This window comes from Clinocottus analis, unplaced genomic scaffold (assembly GCF_023055335.1).
Source record: "Clinocottus analis isolate CAN_PGR_092001 unplaced genomic scaffold, fCliAna1.0.p SCAF_3, whole genome shotgun sequence".
Classification (NCBI taxonomy): Eukaryota; Metazoa; Chordata; class Actinopteri; order Perciformes; family Cottidae; genus Clinocottus; species Clinocottus analis.
The window spans coordinates 1,881,841-1,903,693 of NW_027176042.1; the positions used below are offsets into that span (position 1 = coordinate 1,881,841).

At 49.0% G+C, this 21,853-nt stretch overlaps 1 protein-coding gene across 2 annotated transcripts; it reads right to left on the reverse strand.

Annotated features, from left to right (window-relative positions):
* Positions 1 to 1,066: 1,066 nt before the first annotated feature.
* LOC137796233 (RNA-binding protein Musashi homolog 1-like) lies at positions 1,067 to 21,525 on the reverse strand. 2 transcript variants are annotated; one of them, XM_068594037.1, is made up of 14 exons: positions 21,379 to 21,525; positions 20,792 to 20,832; positions 20,072 to 20,153; positions 19,841 to 19,925; positions 12,538 to 12,579; positions 12,024 to 12,116; positions 6,969 to 7,017; positions 6,323 to 6,405; positions 6,079 to 6,196; positions 4,995 to 5,075; positions 4,775 to 4,831; positions 3,867 to 3,926; positions 3,542 to 3,696; positions 1,067 to 3,426 (listed from the first exon to the last, which is right to left on the reverse strand). In XM_068594037.1, the coding sequence occupies exons 1-14, from the start codon at positions 21,441 to 21,443 to the stop codon at positions 3,385 to 3,387; spliced, it is 1,053 nt and encodes a 350-aa protein (XP_068450138.1). In that variant the 5' UTR covers positions 21,444 to 21,525; the 3' UTR covers positions 1,067 to 3,384. The 2 variants fall into 2 exon arrangements, with proteins under 2 accessions (XP_068450138.1, XP_068450137.1); XM_068594036.1 differs by having other exon boundaries at positions 1,067 to 3,459.
* Positions 21,526 to 21,853: the final 328 nt, after the last annotated feature.

Here is a 21,853-nt window from a genome sequence, read left to right on the forward strand (position 1 = left end):
TAAAGAACATTATTATGACGGTGATGGAGGCGATGCCCGTCAGTGGCACGAGTGGTGAGTATGTTTCAGTTTGCTGGCACATACATAATATTGATTATGAGTATCTAACTAGCTAGCTGTGACATGTTTGCAAGCTAGCTAGCTGTGACTTGTTTGTTTGCTAGCTAGCTGAGACTTGTTTGTTTGCTAGCTAGCTAGCTGAGACTTGTTTGCTGGCTAGCTAGCTGAGACTTGTTTGCTAGCTAGCTAGCTGTGACTTGTTTGCTGGCTAGCTAGCTGTGACGTGTTTGCTAGCTAGCTAGCTGTGACTTGTTTGCTGGCTAGCTAGCTGTGACGTGTTTGCTAGCTAGCCAGCTGTGACGTGTTTGCTAGCTAGCTGTGACTTGTTTGCTAGCCAGCTAGCTGAGACGTGTTTGCTAGCTAGCCAGCTGTGACGTGTTTGCTAGCTAGCTGTGACTTGTTTGCTAGCCAGCTAGCTGTGACTTGTTTGTTTGCTAGCTAGCTGTGACTTGTTTGTTTGCTAGCTAGCTGTGACTTGTTTGTTTGCTAGCTAGCTGTGACTTGTTTGCCAGCTAGCTAAGGTCCTGAGACAACATGCGCCACCTCAGTTTTTAGACCAATTCATGTTATATAATATGATAGCTAGATTCTCACAATCAATAATATGTATGTGCCAAAACACTATAACACATAATCAACACTCGTGCCACTGACGAGCCAAGAGAGTAAATATGGCTCCGGGTCAGAGGTGGTGCTTGAAGTAACGTTGTCACACGTGTCTTTAAACTTTTAAGCCATAATATTTTCATACATCTATTCAATCTTTTAAATAGGTCTGATGGCAAGGAATGTATTTATTCAGCACTGATTGGAAATATTCATAAAGGGTGGTGACCTTTCCCAATAACTTACACTTCCCGTATTTTAGGGTCAAAGTTCAATTCAGTTGAATCCAGGTGGATTTTGGAAAGTCCACTGTTGGATGTAACAGTGTGAGTTGTTGGTATCAGTGTGCGTGCATATTAAGTAAACTCTCTAATAATAACAACAAAAACATCCAGAATCAAACGCTTTAGAATAATTTATTAGGATTTTAAAATTGAAATTATCAGAAAAATAAAACAAGGGGAAAAGAAAAGAAAAGCAGTGTTGTAAAGCTCGGCGGGGATCAGCCCAAATCTTAACTTTAACAGAGCTCGTGTCGAGCAACAAGCTTGGCCCTTCTCCGTACATCAACACAACAAAAGACATCATTAAAATCAATATACAAGGGGAACAAGATCTCAAAACAGAAAAATATAGTTTCTTTTTTTTCTGAAAATAAGTCTTAATGCCGCAGAATTATCCACACGTCGTCTGCTTTTTTTTTCGTTTTTTTTTTTACCAATAATAGTACTATTTTCATTTGTAAGGTAAAAAATAACTTATTGCTTTATTGTAAGTTAAAAAGTTACAGTGTTGGTGTCCAGCAGTAGTTTTATGTCGTGTCCCAGGCGGTCTGACGGAGGAACTACCGGCCGGGTCAGGAAGCTCTGCGTCAAACAGGCGGAACAAACTTGTTTTTGCAAACGTTGAATTTGTTCCAACTTTTTTTATTATTTATTTATTTTTACTTTTCCTGCCAGCCAGCGGCGTCTGTACTGAGGTCCTGCGTCAGAGCCGACTGGGAGCGAGACCCTGTTCCACCTCCGGCTCCCTGACCAAACCCCCCTGCTCACCACTGCACGGAGCAGCAACTGTGTAGAAACAATATGTTGGTTGCAGAGGTGCACACATGTATTAAAACCTAAAATATGAAACGGGGGGAGAGGAGCGAGGTGAGCCTCGGTGGAACGGGGTGATCTTTTTTTTCATCTCTTTTTTTTCAGTACCAAAAAAAAAAAAAAATTGGCAATCGAAATGCTCCTTCGTTTGCCAAAAAGTAGTTCCATATTACACCTTTGATGTGTATGCGCACAAACACTCACTCACACACACCCAGACGCGATCACATGCACCTTCACGAGCGAGAAGAGGACACAACAGGATTGTGATGTTTTCTACAATTGCTTCTCTGAGAATGTCCTTCATTTGTTGTCACGGCGGAGAACGCCGCGCACGAGAATAAAAAAAGAAAAAAAAAACAATAACAAACACAAACATTAAGAAGTGAATTGCGCAAAAATATATATATAATATTTTCAACAAAAAAAAGAGGAAGTCAAGTCAAACCCCCGCCCCCCCTCCCGTGAACCTCCCGGATCTCTCCTCCCGCTGTCCGCTATCCAAAATCTGAAGATTTATGGTTCGTGGAATTATCGAATTATGAAGACAAAAGTTGCTCCTTTTTTTGCGAGATGCAAAAAGCAAACACAGTGATGAGTTTGTGACAAAACTATTCAACTGACCGACGAGCCGGTCCAGCTCCCGGAAGCTTTATTTCTCAACAGCTCGCTGAGCGCTGGAGCCGACCGGCCCGCCGCCGTGATCCTGATAAAAGTAGTGAGATGACCACACGGAGTAGTAGATGACAGCCAATCAAACGGCTGCTAACCCTTTCAAACCAACCAATGACATGCGAGCTGGTTCGGTAAGCCCCGCCCCCCACCCTCCCCTCATCCCAACGTCTATGTACAATATCTTACAGGAAGACATAAAAACATTGCTTTAAAACCAATTACAGAATAAAATACCTTACAGATTATTATTATTATGTCAATATTAATAACAATATTACAAAGGTTTTTGTTTTTAAAGACTACCAAAATATACATTTTAGGTTGTTTTTCCCCCCACACACACACGTTTCCGCGATGCTCGAGTTAAAAAGAGGACTTTGTTGGATTTTGTTCTTCCTTTTTTGTTAAAAACGGTCGTGGGACAAACACCCTGTCGCTCGGCTTCTCCTCTCGGTTCACATCAGTAACGGCGTCGAAGGATTTCATGATGAAACGACATATCACATTAAAATAAAATCATATTTAAAAAAAAAAAAATTTTAAAAAAACTTACAATAGTCCTCTGTGTCTTTGTCAAAGATGACAAGCGATCCTCAGAGATTTTTTTTCTTCTTTTCTTTTTTTTCAGTTTTCTTTTCTCAGCTTCAAAAGAAAATAATGGATAACAAAGGAGGGGGAGGGGGCGGGGCCTAGTTATAACACTACATGAGGACAAAAGAGGAGAGACGAGGGGGAACGTTATGTTGAAGTGAGATTAGTACAGCAAAACAGAGTTCAGGATTTTCAAAAAAAAAAGATATTCAGTCGGTGGGTGGAGCCACAGGGAGTCAGGTGGAGCCTGTGGCCGCCGGCCAATCGGGTTGTGCCGTCGGAGGGCAGCCAGCGTTCTGATTGGCTCGTCAGCAGGAGAGAGGCCCCTCCCAGCGTCGGTGACCTGAGTCTTTTCTCAGTGGTAGCCGTTAGTGAATGCGGTGGCAATCAGCGGGCCCTGGGGATACACGGACATGAGCGGGTACACTTTCTATTAGATTTGTGAATAATACGTGCAGCCATGCGAGTACTGGAGTGTGTGTGTGCACTTTGGGGGGGAGCGCATGACCTACCCCTAGACCGTGACCGAACCCTTGGTTGGGGGAGGGGCTAGCGGCGCTCATGTAGCTGCTGACTCCTGAGTCCTGGTTGGCCGCGGCGTACAGTTCAGCCATTGGTCCGGGGCTGCTGGTGCCCAGGAAACCAGCTGTGCGTGAAGGGGTGGAGCCTGAGAGATGGAGGAGACAAGTCAGGTTACACACACACACACACACACACACACGTCTAAAAATACTCTTGTATTTGTCCAAGCAGGACCATGCACACACACACACACATTCTACTGAAGGCAGGGATATGCACAAGCACACACACGTTTGTGTCTCAGCACACACGCACCTCTAACTACTGCGGCTGCAGCGGCTGCTGCCATTGGTCCGTAGGCAGTCAGGGGAATGGCTGAGGGTCACAAACGAAAAAAAACTAAATTATTGCATTGTCACCGCGGCGCTCGCATCGGATCGCGAGTCACGATCTGCGGCTCAGTGTCGCTCGACTCGACATCTGCGCAAACATCTGTCATCCGATTTAAATCCAGCTGGCGCAGCGGATCAAAACCATCGCGTCCAACACACTGTGTGTGTTTTAAATAAGGAACAGAATCAAGCTCATGATAAGAAAAAAGTACCATTAGCAGCCAGTAGATGGCAGCGTGCAGACACATCTCCTAACAAGATGAATTATGGGAAACTGGGAGAGAAATTAGAGGCACTGAAGGCCTGTTCATAGTAATCATAGTAATAATTTTATTTAGATCTTATTTAATTACATTTTTTATTTCAATTAGTACCTTAATTTTTTTTTAAATAATAATAATTTAATTACATTTTTCACTTATTTTTGGTTTTAATTAAAAAAAAATATCTGAGTTAATTTATTTATTTAAATGTATTTTTTTAAATAATATTATTTGCATATTTAATTCAAATTATTATTCTAAATACATTTTTCTTTGCTATAAACCTCAGTGGTAACAAAAGGCACTTTGTTGCTGCCACAGGATTCACAGACAGGAAGTCATTTTTAAGGATCATTTCTAAAAGATTTTCAAAACCGCTGAAACTTCTATTGGCTGGAATAATCTCAGAGCTTGATTCTTCCTCGTTATTAACACGCTTCCTATTTCCACCAAAGGCTTTGTCAGTTGAAACGACATTTGAACTCGATCTAAATTCAAACTATTTCCTTTGACTATTTGCTTCTTCCTCTCTTCGTCGCGGCTTCTGGAGGAGCGAGGAGCCACTGACCTGCCAGCTCAGCGGGGTGTGAGGACGTCATGAGGGGGGTCCTCTCTAAATGAAACTCTGGAAACAGAGAAGAAGAGAAGGAGAGCGCTTTGTGAAGGTCGTGAGCGTCCAGACGTTCAGCACAACGCCGTCAAGTTAAACATCCACTGCGAGGACAGACCAGGCGTGAAGAGTGCACACGCTACGCTGCACCTCATCATGTGATCGTCTCTGGACTTACCTGGGAATTGATAAGTGTAACCAGGTGCGATGCCAGAGTAACTGCGGCTGGTGTAGGTAGTAGTCTGGAACCCTGGGTAGCCTGTTGGAAGCAGATCACAGTGAACGAGGCTGAATAAAGACATGAAGACACACGCTTCAGGGAGGTTTGACCTCCTTGTAAGAGGATTGTCATCGTGCACCTGTGCAGCCATCATGTTGTGTGTGCAACCAGAGCGTTTCCTGTTTGCTGACCCGCCTCCCATCAGCGACTTCCTCCTATGATGTCACACAAATCGTCGCTATATACTGTACACATTTGACCAATTCATTTACACGCAGCCGTTATTAAGTATGCACTACTTGAGGTCCAGGTGTCGCTCTCTTTCCGAGTGAGTTTGTAGAGACGCTCTGTATCAATGATGACCTCGTGAGTTACCACCTAACGCCCACAAGAGGGCGCCAAACCACCACAAACCACACGCAGCGGTTTGTTTTTCTCAATGAGGATGCTTTCAAACCATATTTCACTCCAGTGTGTAGAGCTCGGTCGCCCTTCAGTCTGTGACCTCTAAATTTTTTACATCGTAGATGGTAGTTTTATTCGCTGGAGATGAGCGTGGAGACGTCGGCTCAGATATTCATATCAGCGCAATTAAAAAGGCAATTTTAGTTCAAGTGAACTGGATTTCTTTTTTTTCCTTCTTGACATTTGAGTAAAGAAATACAGAATTGAAGGAGGCACAGAGGACGCTCTGCACAGAGGACGCTCTGCACAGAGGACGCTCTGCACAGACGACGCTCTGCACAGAGGACGCTCTGCACACGGCGGGCGTCTAGTTCTATATTGCAGCATCAGATGAAAAAGCACTAAAGTAGCCAACAAATCATTTCTCTTGCATCATGAAAACCTACATTTTGACCAATGAAAATTAGAAAAATAGATTCCCCCCCAGCAGCCGTAACCCAAACTGTCCTTTGATATAAACAGTTGTGACGTTACATAAAGACATATTTGCTAAAACTACCCACTAATGTCCACGTGTATGTCGTGTTAAGCTTGCCAACGTATTTGCTCTCCGTGTATATCTGATATTGAATATTACCCAGCATGCCGATGCCCAGCATGAAGGCGTCCATCCCGTACGGCATCACTCGGGAGCGGCCTCTGGCTGAACCCGTCGGCGTCATCACTTCCTTGGGCTGGGCTTTCTTGCACTCCACCTAAAAACAGGAGTAACCAACGTTTATAAAAAAATAACAATAATAACACAATTAACGGCAGGACACACCCCTGAAGTCGACGCAGCTCAGTGTGTGTTGAACAGGTATCAGCTGCTGCTGACGCACCATTTTGTTGTTGATCTCGTGGAAGTGGATCTCGCACACCTTCTCCACGACGTCTTCGTTCTCGAAGGTGACGAAGCCGAAGCCTGAAAGACACAAACACACCGACGCTCAGTGCTCCCCGAGCGTGTGTGTGTGTGTGTGTGTGTGTGTGTGTGTGTGTGTGCTGTGGTCAGCGACGCAGGTGATTTCACAAATGAAAAGTGGAGTCAGAGGCTGTTTCTGGAGGAGCGACAAAGACATCGAGGCGCCTGTCAATCAAGCCGTTGGCGTCATGGAGGAGCTGCGATGGGGGCGTGGCCAAGATTCACCCTCTTCCACCAATCACCTCGCTCGCTGTCTCTCCCTCCACACGACTCTTTCCTCTCCGTTTGTCCCGAGTGGACCCGCTGACCTCCGACAGAGAGCGCCGCTGCGTCGCCTTCTTTCGCCTTCAGGCTTCATTTGAGAAAATAATCTGCATTTTTTTTATTTTTTTTTGTGGGAAGTTCACCAAGTGACCCCCGCCCCGTCCCGCTGCTTCTCCTTTCATTTGCGAGGACACGCTTGCATGCGTCCCCATTTAATGTGTCGACACATATTAACATAATGTGTGTGTGTGTGTGTGTGTGTGTGTGTGTGTGTTTATATCATGACTCTGCGTACGTACCTCTGTGTCTGTTGGTCGTTTTGTCAAACATAAGCATGGCGTCATCGACCTGCGACAACCAAAGCAAAGAATAGATGAGCTTCGACATATTAACACACACACACACACACACACACACACGCACGCGCGCACACACACACATCATTACACAGCATGGGGTGCCATTGTCCCTCTTTAGCAGTGGAGTAAGAGGGGAAAACAGATGGAGAGGGAGGAGAGGGAGAGAGGGAGGGAGGGGTGACAGGTGACAAAGGAGGAAAGAAAAAAGAAAGAATGAGAGGGAGAGAAAGGAGGAGAGAGATGGGGAAATGAGAGGGGGAGGAAGGGGGAGGATGGGTGTATAAAAATAAAATGAAATACAATCTATCAAGGTGAAGAATAAGTGAATGTTTCCCGTTCTCGAGGCGCTGGAGGAAATTCTTTTCCATTCTTTGCTCCGTCTCTGTCCTGCTCTCTCTGTGTGTGTGTGTGTGTGTGTGTGTGTGTGTGTGTGTGTGTGTGTGTGTGTGCGTGTGTGTGTGTCTCTCTCTCCCCTTTCATTTGTTCACCCTTGCTGTCTTTCTTTCCCTCTCAACAAACTTTACTATTCCCATGGAGACTCTGTAAAGAATTTCAATTAGAAACCCCCCCCCCCCCTCTCTCTCTCTCTCTCTCTCTCTCTCTCTCTCTCTCTTTCTCTCTCTCTCACCCCTTCCTCCCCTTCTCTTCCCTTGCAAACTCATTTCAATGGACAGAAAGGAAGGAAAAAGGAGAAGAGTCGAGGGAGAGAAAGCACGGAGGAGAGGAGGGAGAAGCTGAAGAATCCTAGCAGGTGAAGTTTTGATGCTAAAGGAACATTTTGGATCAGAGCGAGTGGAACAAAGTGAACGAGTGTCTTTCATTCTTCTTCTGCCTCCACTTTCCTTTCTGCACTCACTCCACTGCCTATTCATGTTCCTCCTCCTCCTCCCTTTCACCCTTTCTCCTCCCTCCCTCTCTTGTCCTTCACTGGCAGAAGAGTTAGCAGAGAGAGAGAGAGAGAGAGAGAGAGAGAGAGAGAGGCCCGAGGTCGCTGTGTTTTCTTGTTTGTTTGCACCGGACATTTTTTGTATTTATTTATTTTTAAGTATGCCGACAACGTCCGCAACAATCTGCCTCACGGCTCTTCCTCCGTCCCTCGCACGGCCGTGTGCGGCGATGACCACACGGCTATTTTCACGAGGGCGGCAGCAGGGCGCTGAAACTCAAACTGGTGTGTAACGTGAGTGCCGGAGGCCTCCGGATGACCAGGCCGCCGGATTTCTAACCTTTTACTTTTCAAACGCGTCGACCTCCTGGCGGAGATCACGCAGGAACCATCTCTTAACTCGTCCGCGCTAAAGGATGAACACGGAGAGAGGATCAAGGAGGCTTTTACACGCTCCATGACCCTTTAAACTCTCCTCCTTGTCAACATATAGCTCACACACACACACACACACACACACACCCTCCTCCCTCTGTCCTTCATTCAGTTTTTACCCCTCCTCTCTCATGCTTTCCACCCTTCCGGTCGCCCAAACTCAATGACACAGCAGCGAGCCGGGGAACAGGACAGTAAGTAGACAGCTGCAAGCCAACATGTTATCATAAGAGTAGAGTTACACGCTCAGCCCCCCCCCCCCCTTCCTCCTCCTGTTAGCATTAGCATCTATCCAGGAAGAGATGGCCGGCGGTCAGAGGCTGCAGAGCCACGTCTCTGCAGCCGGCGAGCAAAGACAAACACGCCGCACGGTCAGGCTAACGCTAACGCGGCCGCCCGCATTGTCTTCCGTTTGGGAACGCCATGGCGTGCCGATCGGAAACAATATTCCGTCACTAGCATCAAGCACCCCCCCACCCTTCCCTCGCCCTTTAGCGAAAGCTAATAAGAGGACGCTCTCCGATGTCCGCGGCCCCGCGGCGCTGTAAGACAATCTGATTGGGAAGCCGCGGGGGTCTGAGATTGGCTTTGGAGGCGGCTAGCTCGGTCGCTAGCTAGCTAGCTCGTCGACAAAGAAAAGTTAAGGTCATATTCTCAGGAAGTTGTGACATTCTGGGATGAGGGTTGATCATACGCAGGCGGGGGGGGCGTTACACATATCCAGCTCTTAGTGAAGCGTGCAGCTATTGTCTGAAAGAACAAGCGTTTGCTGACAAGTTCATTACACTTTCTGCGAGATTATGAAAGGTGGCATTCACTTTTTTCCCCCTTCTGTCTCCTCACATCTCCCTCTTTCATTCTCTCTCTCTCTCTCTCTCTCTCTCTCTCTCTCTCTCCAGCCACCGCTCTCTAAACAGGCCAGCAGACAAAGTGTTCAGTCAAGCCTCCTAATCGCCGGCTCACATGGGTGAGTGGAGTCCCAACTTTTCCCGTCTGCCCCGGCCCGCGCTGCATTTTTCCATCTCGTCCGCTCCTTCCTCTCGCTCGCCGTTCCCTCACTTGATTCCAGAAGGAGGGATTTCAAACGGCAGCTTTTCAGGGAAGCTACTTTTATAGGAATGCGACGACAACAAAGAGCCACGCGTGCAACCTTTGGGTTGCACACAAGCTGAAATGCTAATGGTCACATTGGCTAACTGCATTAAAAACAAAAAAAGCACATTTCTCTGATCCACACGGGTCCAAAAACAATGTTCAACCCTTTACCGGGTTGAAGGGGATTTCAAGACCTCAGGATTCAGACTCCTCTCCTCAGACAAACATGGCCGCCGGCATGCTGCAGTCCTATTGCCCCGAAGACATCCAGCAGCAGGAGCTCTGATGTTTTCAGCCAGGATCCCTCACATCTGACTGCTCCACTTGATCCAAAAACACCTGCGTTTCCCTGCCCCCTCCCCTCCCCCCTCGAGCAGCCGCCTCAGTCCGGCCTCATGAAGTTTGTGTAGGTGGAGCCCTTCAGAACTATCCTCCAGAAAATAAACCACGGCGAGTATCAAAGAGTCGCCAAGCGAACGCGCGGCGCATTCTGTGTTTTCCTTCTGCGAGGCGGCGCCACGGCATGAAAATAAACAGCACTCGGAGTCCCGCTCGCATCCTAACCTGCAGCTTGTAGCCGGGCTCAGATAATAAACAATAATACCTCCCGCTCGGCAGGAATGCGCTGCGGGGTCGGCGCTGGTTTCCGCGATACAAGCTTTTGGTCTGGCGTGTCCAAACAGTCCAGATATCCCCTCATCCTGCGGAGGGGCGCGCTGTCTTCTAGATACAAGTGGAGCTGCCATTTTATTCAAAAACACAACGCGACACACACACACCTTCCACGAGCATCCGGACCCAACAGGACCCGGGTTTTTGGGAAGGAGTGAATCTGAGCTAGCGCCTGAAATATGCTGATAACCCTCCCAAACGGGTCAGGAGGAAGCTCAGCCGCACACGAGCTGCGAGCTTCCTGCCGTCCCGTCGAGGCCCGGTTGAAGTGTGTGTTCCTGCTCGCACCGGCAGCAGGAACACACACTTCAACCGGGCCTCTGTCGCGGTCGGTGCAAATGTATGCGAGCCGGGCCCGACGCCACTGTGACACTCTCATGCACGCACACACCCGTCTTTCCATTCATGCAAATGCACACTTCTTAGACAATTCTCTCCTTTTCCCCCCGTTTTTTTTTTAAAGGAAACAAAAAAAAAAAAAAAAAACACCCCGCTGGATTACAGCAGGACAATGGCCGAAAGCAGGTCACCACGGCAACAGGCAGAGAGGGACCGGAGCATGGTGTGTGTGTGTGTGTGTGTGTGTGTGTGTGTGTGTGTGTGTGTGTGTGTGTGTGTGTGGGATGGGAGGGGAGTTGGTGTCCTAGGTAGTGATTTTGGGGTAAGATGGGGGGGGGAGGGGTTACAGGAGCAGCTGTTGCATCTGATTAGTGAACGCTGAAGAGCCTGAAGTCCACTCACACACACACACACACACACACACTCACACACACACACACACACACAGCTCAGGAGTGACCGGCGTCTCGGCGTCTCGGCGTCTCGGACACTTTGATGCGTTGGAGGCCCGTCAGCTCGGTGTTTTCACTCTTCCTCTCCGTCGATCTCAACATTCCTCCTTCTCTCTGCCCTTCAACCCCTCCGAACGCCCCTCCCTCTCTCTCTCCGCGGGGGGTTGCTTCTTCCCTTTCATTCCCCCTCCTCCTCTTCTCTTCCCCTCCTCTGGCTGCTTTTCTTTTTCTTCTCTCTCTCTCTCCCTCTCCCCCGGCCACTCATCTGTCTCCACGGCATGTTTGCCTTTCACCAAATTTCATTCAAAGGATCTGCGCGGGACAAACGAAGAGCCCCCAGAAACTAAGAAGTGATTGTAAAAGAGCAAAGCAGCGAACAAAAGAGATAAACTAACAAACTAACTAGCGCTGCAGCTGGCGGAGAAGATCCTCAATGACCAGGGAGCGTTTCACCTCCTTTCTTTTAGTTTTTAAGTCCTTTGTTTCTCTCCAGTCGCCCTAAATGTTTGCTGCTTGTTCTTTAACATTCGGCGGCTTTTTTGGCACTTTTTCCCCCCTCGATCAAATCAAAAAGGAGTGAAACAAAAGGTGCAAAACAAGCTTTTCAAAAGCCGAGAGATATCAAAGGGATCGGGCCCACAGATGAATATAATCCATCAAAGGTGCGCAGTCCATTAGCGCGCTGGTTCCCAGCCCGCTCGGCCCCAGTGGGTACTTCTGCTGCTGCCAGTCAGCAGCTGCAAAGATGTTGGAGGAGCTTCAGCAATTTGAACAAATACTTTTTTTTTTCCTGCTTTAACTCTTTTTGTTTTTACAACATCAACTTTGCACCTGAACGCCTCGCTGCGAGCACAAGGAAGCACGTAGCGTTAGCTCAAAAGTAGCCTCGTGTTGAAGCTCATAGTTATGGATAAACAGCTGAATTAGCTCGTGGCTAATCGTAGCCCTCCAGGTGGGAGTAGTACCAATGCTAACGGACCAAAACACACCAATGCAAAATGATTGCAACATCACATGCACTTTGAAATCATTGCAATGACTTTGTAATGGTTATTATACACATTTATAACACATTTAACGGGGTTGCAGCTTATCAGAGTGGGAGGCCGGGCTTACCTTTCCAAACTGGTCGAAGTAATGCTTCACGTCTTCGATGGTGGTGTTCACCGACAGTCCTCCGACAAAGATCTTCTTTGTCCGGGTCACCAGCTAGAGACACGGAGGACGGAGAAGGCATCGTTTACCACTGATCACATGGGGCGACGGGGCCGACGCCGGCGGCACCGAGACGGTGCGTTCGTCTCTGAAAAAGCTCTTTGGGGCGTTTCACCGACTTCTCTTCGGTTTGAGCTCGGTTACACTTCAGGCTGTGGGTTGCAGGTGACTACTGGCAGGCATGTGTCATGTGTGTGTGTGCAAGGACAAACATGTGTGTGTGTGTGTTGGTTGCTGATGGGTGGGGTCAGGTCACGGGGTCACGGGGTCACAGGGTCAGGCCGGACAAGTGGATTGCCGCTCATCGCAGGTCACCAGCCTCTGACTCTAATCCCAGCCAACCGGGCTGAGTGATGAGCGGCGACACGCCGTGATGTCACTACTACTCGTCCTCGCCGTTAACCCGTTCACTCACCTTCGGCTGAGCCCGACGGGGGAACGCCACCTTCGGGTCGATCTGTAGGGGAGAGATGGATGAGGTGAGTTATTTTTAAAAGAGGGAGAAGGTAAACATCACTGCTCTTGAAATGACACGAACCAATATTGTCCCCAGACTTGCTTTTCCCTGTTTGAGTCGTCGTAGGAACCCCAAATTAATTCCAATACTTGTGTTTATTGTATGTATTTGTTCAGCAAAGTCTTGGGAAAAAAATGTATATCTGCAAAAAAATCACTTTTAAAAGATATTTTGATCATAACTATGAACATCCAGCATGATATGAGCCAGATTCCCCAAAAATGCCTCCTGGAGCATCAATAAGACACCTTTATGGAAAGATTAGGACCTAAAGAAAACAAAAATCACAATAAAACAAAGTCTTGTCCTGTTAGGAAGGAGTTTCAGTCAAAAAACTGTGTCGTTTGGCTAACAAATGGAAAAATATTACATATTTTATGCGAAAAGATTGTCTGAATGGGGCATGCTGGGACTTAAAATTGGCGCGGGAGGATTTTTGCACACTATTTCCAAAAGGTTAAAAGACATCCGACTGGGTCGCCGCTTGAGAGGATTCTATGTGTAGAGAGACGCTTGCGTTACCTTCTCAGAGTTGTGTTACTAAACGCATTGTGACTAAACCAAAGGAAGGAAATATCGTATCGATGGTTAGATATGCATCAATAAATGTACATAATTTCATTAGTTTGTGTCCGAGACCCTAAAGTACTGTGTCATGAAAAGAAAAATGCAATATTTATAATATTACCGGTTTCTAATTTCATCCAAGACTCAAAGGCAGAACCCCCAATCTCCCAGCTTAAGTGTATCTTAAGTTTATCTTAAGTGTATCTGAGTAAAGGCCTCTACCTGCTGGACGTCCGGTAGCTGACGGCGCGCTCGCGTTAACTGAATTTCGCCTCCGGGCGCCGATGAATTATCACACTGTTAACTAACTAGAAGGACTTCCAGCTCAGAGCCGGTGAGTCTGAGCCGGCTGACGGCCTGCAGGTCCACAAATAGAAGCAATGCTAATCTCAGCGTATGCATAGTAGACCCTTGTTTATGCAAGCCCCCCAAAAAAACACAAACAAACACACGGCGAGACGTGAATATGTGCGTTCTCTCAACTAAATGCATCTTCACGCACGAGGCAGCGCCGGCCGCGTCTCATACTCCGAACACTTCTTCAGACGGATGTGTGTTTTGTTAAATCTCACAAAATCCAGACAACCTCCATTTTGGATTAGCCAGTTTTTGACTGTATCCATATTTCTCCCGAGCGGGACGTCTCCGCAGTGGTCAAGGTTACAGATAAAATTAGAAGCAAATGAGTTTTGAACGAGCTGGCCTTTATAATAATGCTAAATATGCAAAGCCCGGCCTGGCATTTTAAATATGCGAGGGAATCTTGTGTTATTCTCGCTCGAAGCCCGACGAGAGAGAGAGAGAGAAAGAGAGAGAGAGAGAGGGAGAGATGATTTTAGGTCACGGGACCTTGTAGTGTATTATGGTCTTATGGTTCCATCTTTGTTCTAATAATTGGATGTGTGAAGTGAAAGCCCTCGGCCGCTATCAGAGGTATTGAATTGATATTGGCAACTAAAAAGAGAGCCTATCAAGCGGCCAGATGTAAGCACCTTTAACGTGAACAATACACGTGAGGGTGTTCATTCAATATTCTCACAATCCTTTCATCTCTTTCCCGAGATGACTCCCTGCTTCTGACGACAAATATACAGACACAAATATCCCTGGAGGACCTTTTAAGTGCCTGGGCTTTAACGGCGCGGCGCCGTGTAACTAAGACGCGGCCGCGGCGCCCTTGGAAAAGGGGGGATTGCAGAAGGTCTTTGCACCTTGAAGTGCACAAAGACAAGAGGAGCGGTGTCACCTCCAGCTGGCCGCAGAGCACGAAGACAAAAGGTGACAAGGACACGCGACGCCACCGGCCACCGTCGGTGACAGCGCCGCTTCTTCCTCGGGCCAAACGCAGCACAATTGTTCCCCACGCGGCGACCTCACCACCTGCTTTTTCATCGGAAAAAGACGATAGCGAAAGAGCCGATGAAGCCGTTTTTTTTATAATGTAGTTCAAGTCTCCCGGTTTCGCAGCACAAGTCTGGCGCACCTGTTTTCAGGCCGCACGTGCGCGTCAGAAACACACCAGGCGATAACAAAAGAAAGGAGACGCTGCAGCGACCCGGCAGGCTGCAACAACGCTCCTGTTCCTGGTTAAATATTGTGTTTATGAGTCGCATTGTGAACACATATTGTTCTCCACGACACAGTCTTGGTGTGAAGTGAGGGAGGAGAGGTGCAGAAACCCGGAGAGAGGCAGCGACTGTGAGCGATGACATCGCTCAGAAAGCCAGCGCTCTCATTGGACGCTGGCCTGCAGTCGCGTACGTTTACAGGACAGCAAAACGGTTTCCAACGAGGTAAATGCAGACAAACACACAACAGCTTTCCCCCCAATTTAACAGACACGTCTGGGTTCAGTAGATGTAGATGATAACAAATACATATGTATACAATATACAGTGATAAACTACACACTACTGTTTGGAAGAACATGTATGTGTTGGCTTGTACGTCATCACATTGCTGTAAAAACCTCGTCAATGTGACCGGACACATTAAAAAAGACACAAACAGTGGAGAGAGATCACACCCATACATCACATGTTGTCAAAACACCATTATTTCAAAGCTTTTAAATCATCATAAACTCCTAAAAAAAAACATCCTGCAACACAGAAGGTTACCAACTAGACTAGGTTAGGCCTAATGCGACGTCTGTAGTAGTGCTATATGCTACGGCTACGGTCATGCCATGCTGTTAAGAAATCATTCCACTTCAGCGAAAAAACAGAATATATCTAACATTTAATTTCTAAATCCGGCTGTACTCAAAAGGGGGGAGGCTGTAATGAATGAAGACTAAAGCATCTATCAGCCCGGAGGAGGACGGATAGGCACACAAAGCACAAATAAAAAAGCATAATGACGTAGCCAGGTCGCCGTTTGCAACACTCAGAAATAGCTCTTCGGAAAGGGTTTGGCATTTGAGAAGCGGCGGTCGTGATTCTGTGTTTAAACATTTGCGGGAAGAAAAAAAAGTTGCCGGTTGCTCTCCCCAGACTGACGACGAAGAGGTATGACTGAGTGTTCCTGAAACGGTCTGACTAACATCCTGCTTCTTGACATCCAACCTCCGCTCGGTCTAGAGTAGCGCAGCGTCGTGACGGCGGAGGAGCCTAAAACGCTATGATTCTTTTTCATTTTAGTGGTTTAGCTTTCAGCTAATCTACGACCAATAGTCACCTCGTGTGGCCCAGCGCGTCCACCACTGTTACGGACTGGAAAACAACAATAAAAAAAAAAGAAATTGGACGTCAAAATCGATGGGTAGATGAGCAGGGAAAGAGAGAGAGAGAGGAGTGTGAACATGAGGGAGCACGGGTGGAGAAGGAGCAGGCATTCATTTGGAAAAAACAGAGTCCGCCCATGAGAGAGTGGGCCTGTCCAGAGTGGCGGGGCAGCGGGGCCGTCCCAGCAGGCAGCCCCTCTGATTTCATTAATTAACAGGACAAAGAGTACAAAACAGATGGGCCCGTAGAGGAACTGGGGCTCCCGTGCTACACCCCCTCCTCCACCACACACACACACACACACACACATAAACACCAATGCATGCACACAAAGTGACGCGTATATGCAATTAAATAAACAAGTGTACACACATACGCGCTAATCCAACAAGTGTATTGCCGTCACACGGCCGCATATAGACGTGCGTGCAACAAAATGGCACCACCACCCTCCCCCCCTTCCTTCTCCTCACTGATACCCAAAAAAACGAAACAAAAAAAGGCACCACGGGCCGCCCCATTACGGCGACATAATCAATATAAGCTAAACAAAAAGCCGTAAACAGAAGAGGAAGACAAAAGCAGTTGGCTCGTCAATGCAACGCACGCAGGGCGAGGGACACTGGGCCTGGGTTCGGGCCAGCGGGGTCAATCTGCACAGCTGAACAATGGCACAGTAATTAGTTAACGAAGCTCACTAATGAGGACCCCCCCCCTCCCCCTTCACACACACACACACACACAGCCCCGCCCCGGTAACCCTGCTGCCTCGTCGGGTCATGTGTGGTGGTGGTGTTGGTGGTGTTGGTGGGGTTTGGGCCCATGCAGCATGGAGAGAGAGAGAACCCCGGTTCCACCTTTCAGAGTCTCGGCTTTTTATCACCGGATCTGAGGCCGAGCGTGGACCTCGGACGCCCAATCCAGTTTGTTTCCCTCAATCGGATTAGCTCCTCTTCAGATCTATACTAATTACAGCAACGGGAGCGGGCCGTCCTCCCTCCGCCGTCTCCATCCTCCCCCATCTCAGGGTTTTTTTTGTCCACGTCAGCAAGAGCAGCTAATCTCCAGTCGGCGAGCGAGGAGCTCGGCGCTCCGGCAGCCAGGTGTTTGGACCGGTAACGCCCGGCAGGCCGCGGCGCACAGAGCCCGACGCTAACGCACGCCGCCGCTACGGTGCACTGATATAGAAGCAAGCGGCTGTGTTAGCACCATGCTACCACCCACTGCAACACGGTCACCGGGTGAAAATCAAAGTGAAGAATCTTCTACACGTTGCTTTATTTTTTGCCTTTCCTTTCTGTAAAAATAACTTATTTTTTTTAAGTGTTTGTTGGAGTTATTTTGGACACTGCCCTTCCAAAAAAGAACAAATTAGTACCATCTACTCTACTATTAACACGGCTTAACAAATTGTTTTATTCATGATAAGCGCACAAAAAAAAGTGCACAAATGAATCCATCACGCATTGGGAAACAAAAGTGACAGATTTCATGTCACAAAGCTGAATCCTCTCACAACAACGCCACAAACAACAACAACAAACAACCCAAAATGACCCTCAGCCGATCAGCGTTTCAGAGGAAAGTCTCGTCCTCTTCGTCTTCCCCGAGAAAACCAAAACCAGTCGTGCCCTTCGTCTTCGTCTTCTGCTGTCCAGAGGAACACGCCGGCACAGCGCTGCCCTCGGGCCCGACAGGAAATCTAACCTGCGACCAAAACAGCAGCCTCGCTCTAAAAGCAACAGAAACCTCTCATTTGGTGCATTTAGAGTCCTCGCCCGACAGCGGCTCTAACGTCCAATGTGCTTTCTGGTGAATGTTTAATGCCATTTGACCGAGAGCTGAGGCTGCAGGTGAAGTAGTTTACTTCTCACCCTGTTGCTCTGTGACACCCTGTTGCTCTGTGACACCCTGTCGCTCTGTGACACCCCTCCATTCACTCGCCCTCCTTCCTGTTTCGGGCCTTTCGCAAAAGTCTCGGCATAAAAAGAAGGGAATGGAAAATCAGAGGGTGGAATATTCTTCCTCATTCCAGGGAGGAATGTCCTTCTCACATCTGCTGATCAAACAATAGCCATCCTCCTCTAACTACAGAGAGAGGGAGGAGGAGGAGGAAGAGGAGGAGGTGTGAGGGAGACACAAAAGTGCACAGAAATAAATAAATATGGAAAATAATTAAACTGGGACAGGTGTTGGAGACGTTACAGAGAGCGAGAGGCTGACACTGATCCCATAAAGCTACGCATGTTATTAAAAATATTCGCTCCAACGCCACAGACTTTGACCCACAGTTGACTCTAAGCTTTGACAACAAAAAAAAAACACTATTGAAAGGCTTTATTCATAATTATTCATAAGCAGGAGCAAAGCCGTGTCGAGCTGTTGAGGAATGAGCCGTTGAGTCGGAGACGTCTGACGCGGCGTCATGGAGTTCGTGCTACATGCGATATATTAAAAAACACAACGCCGACGTGGGAGCCGGACAGAAAATCTTATTCCCCCAAAAAAATGGAAGGACAAAATGGCAACCGACGCCTGGGCGGATGAGCGTTACCCCGGCGAGCTTCCCCCCACACACTGCTGCCACAACAGCCTGAGCAACCAAAGCTGCACTTTATTATTGTTATGCTGTGTTTTGGTTTATAACAGGGCAGCTGAACCCCACCAGCGGCCTGCCAGCCACACACACACACACACGCACACACACTCTGGCTCTTCACCTGGGTTTAATAGGTAATATGACTCACTGAGTAACAGCAAGTTTGCTCCCGAGCTCACTGAACACTTATTTTGTCATAAACATCACAGCAACTGTGCAGAAAGAGCCAGCTCTGCAATTAAATTTAAACATTCAGAGCACACAAATAACATCTCTAATCACACACACACACACACACACACACAGTGTTCCTGTCGTAATAAAACATTGTCTGTGTGTGTGTGTGTGTGTGTGTGTCAGAGCTCTGCTGCCCAACCGAGCCGAGTGTCTTAAGTTAATGCAAAATAGCTCAGAAGTTGTTATGGAGACATAAATCCCATCAGGCCGTGCGGCGTCTCCCGTGGCTCGCGTCACCCCGAGCAACAGGCTTGCTCCAACAACTAAAGCGGCTCCACCTTCCTCTCCACCCCTGGGCCCTGCTGCCTTTTCTGTGCCACCGACTTTCACTCTCAAATGATCCTATTGTGTTTGTGTGTTTGTGTGCGAGGCCACGATGTGACACGCCCAGTCCCCGTTTCCACAGCTCACCTGCGCGACCAAGACGCCAACAACTACACCTTTCCCCCCCGATATTCTGACGCTCTGACTCCAACGTTGGGACACACACACCCACCCGTCCCCGTGACCTCCACCCGGCTACCCGCTTGCTTCCTTCACCCCACGTTGTGACTCCTTCACCTCACATGTGTAGGAGGGGAAATCACAGAAGTTTGTTCAAACAGAAAAAAAACCCTCGACTGGTTTGGACCTCACAGGCTTCCCTCCTCTGTCGCCGGCATCGGTTTGTCTTTCCTTCCCTCAAAAGTTTGTTGTTTTCTTCTCCTTCTGAGAGCTGCAACTAGAAAACTAGTGCTGATATTTTCTAGAAAAGAAAAAGCATGCGCGCTCTCTGCATAACCTCTGCAAGGGGTCTGCATAAACCTTGTCAGGGGTTTAAGAAGGGGCTGCTACCCCATTCAGGTCCCCCCATGTAACCAAGGCAATGAAGACCAAGAAAGAAGGCTTTCATGTTGGCGCCCTGAACCGGGATTTGTAGGGGAAATGAGCAGAGAGGAGGGGGGAGGGAGGGAGGGAGGGGGAGAGGCTCCTCAACTTTACAAGCCATACGGTGGGAGGCAAAATGCGCCGAGGGAAGGAGAAGAGGGAGAAAAGAAAAGTGTGGAAAAGTTGCCGAGAAGGTGCAACTCACCGTTTTGGAGTCCAGCTCGTGTCTGTTTTGCGCCAGCACCTTCTCCACGCCGGCCTGCTCCGCGTACGTCACGAACCCGAACCCCCTGGGGAGCAGCAAAGGACACAGAGATGTATAGATGTAATAATATTACAGATGTAGTCAGCGTGCAAACATCTTGGGAAGGCATGGTGGAGCGCACGAGGCCCCCGGTGATAGGCCGGCGGGGCGCACACGCCTCCTTTTTCTTACCTCGACCGCTTGGTAACGGGATCGCGCATCACCATGCACTCCTTCACCTCGCCGAATTTACAGAAGTACTCCTTCAAGCCCTCTGCGGAGACAGACAAGCGCGGTGAAATAAAACCCCGCGCACACGCGCGCACGGGATGTGACTCTTCCTGCATCCAGGCCCCCGGGGGGCCGAGCTGCATGTGGCCGGAGAGAGACAATGGGGGTCGGGCGGACCACGTTGTGTCTGCGCCCTCCTCCTCCTCCACCACCACCACCACCCTGGCCGCTCAGCATAACAGCTAGCCAAAGCTACACTTGCAGACGACAACACTGCGTGTGTGTGTGCGTGTGCGTGCGTCAAGCCTGCGCCTCGCGCGTCTTGCAATAAATGAATGGAACAATAAGGAAAACAACATGCGCGCGGGCAGGCAGGCGCGCGCCGGGCATCGATACGAGAGGAACTTCTGCTTTAACGCCGAATGATCGATCGCATCTCACCACCGATGCCCTTCTGCTACCGAGGCCGGCACCACAATAACACAATAACACAATAAAATCATCATAATCATCACAAGGCGGATAAAGTCGCCGTGCGTGGATGCGGTTCCGGTGCTAGCAGGCTGTGATTTGAACAGTGCACGGGGGTTTCTCTCCTCAACTTCGATGTGGACGCTGGTGTGCGTGCGTGTGCATGAGAGAAAATAAGGAGTAGTTAAAGTAGCGTGCGGGACAGCTCACCTTGTGTTGTCTGCCAACTCAGACCCCCGATGAACATTTTGCTGAATGAGAGAAATACAAGCCGTAAGTCACACATAATAAATAACACATGCACATTCACGTTGGGGGCGGGGGGGGGGGGGGTGCGTGTGTAATATAGCATGAATAAAGTAAGAAGAAAGCATCGGCCATGTTGCGAAGTCACCAATCGGCCAGTCGCGCCGTTATAATCCCCCAGAGGAGGAAAAAAAAATGAGAGGATTTTCCAGATGATGGGGGAGAAGTTGCGATGTGGCCTTCTGGAGGACGACCGGGAGAAATAAACAAACGCGGGGGGAGGGAGGGAGGGAGGGGGGGACAGGCGGAAAGCGGCGGTGCGTCTGCGTCTCCTTCGCTGAGTGGATCCATCCCACACACACACATACGGAGAGAGAGAGACACACACACGCAGCGTGCTTGTCTTTTGTCTCGGCGCGGCTCCGCTCCCCGCACTGAACTCAACTAAAGTCCAAGGTGAACTCGGTTCCGGGGCCGAGGAGGAGAAGGAGGAGGAGGCGGCGCGGCGCGAGGCGAGGGAGCGAGCGAGCGCGGCGCGCGGCGGCTGTTACCAGGGGTCGTGGGGGGAGTTGTCCGTGCCGGAGGACAGGCTGCTCTGGCTCCCTTCCGTGTCCATTCCGCTCTCCGCTGGTATATTCCCGCACTGTGAGGCGAGGAGAGGCAGTGAGGCTCCGCTGCTGCTGCTGCTGCTGCTGCTGCTGCTCCAGACTCAGGGGCGGGAAGCCGAGAGGGGAGGGGAGGGGCGGGGGGGAGGAGGAGGAGGAGGAGGAGGTGGGGGTGGGGCGGCTAAAAAAAAGAAGAAAAAAAAGAAAAAAAAAGGGGAGGGGTGAGCGAGGAAACACACGCACACACACACACACACACACACAGACGTACATGCTCGGAGGATAAGCCCCGCCTCTACCTCGTTTTCCCGTAGCCTACCCCCGGCCTGGGCCCGCCCCCTCCCCCCGCCTCCCCCGCTCCCTCCCCCCCTCCTGCACGTTGCCTGCCTCTTTATTCACGCCGCCGCTGGCGCGCTCTCGG

Excerpts from the sequence above, each read along its gene's own strand:
- LOC137796233 (XM_068594036.1), bottom strand. The coding sequence starts at position 21,443 with ATGGACACGGAAGGGAGCCAGAGCAGCCTGTCCTCCGGCACGGACAAC. Across the intron at positions 19,926-20,071 it reads CCCGTTACCAAGCGGTCGAG|GGGGTTCGGGTTCGTGACGT; the intron begins GTAAGAAAAAGG and ends GCTGCTCCCCAG. Across the intron at positions 3,460-3,541 it reads GGTTCGGTCACGGTCTAGGG|AAAGTGTACCCGCTCATGTC; the intron begins GTAGGTCATGCG and ends CAAATCTAATAG.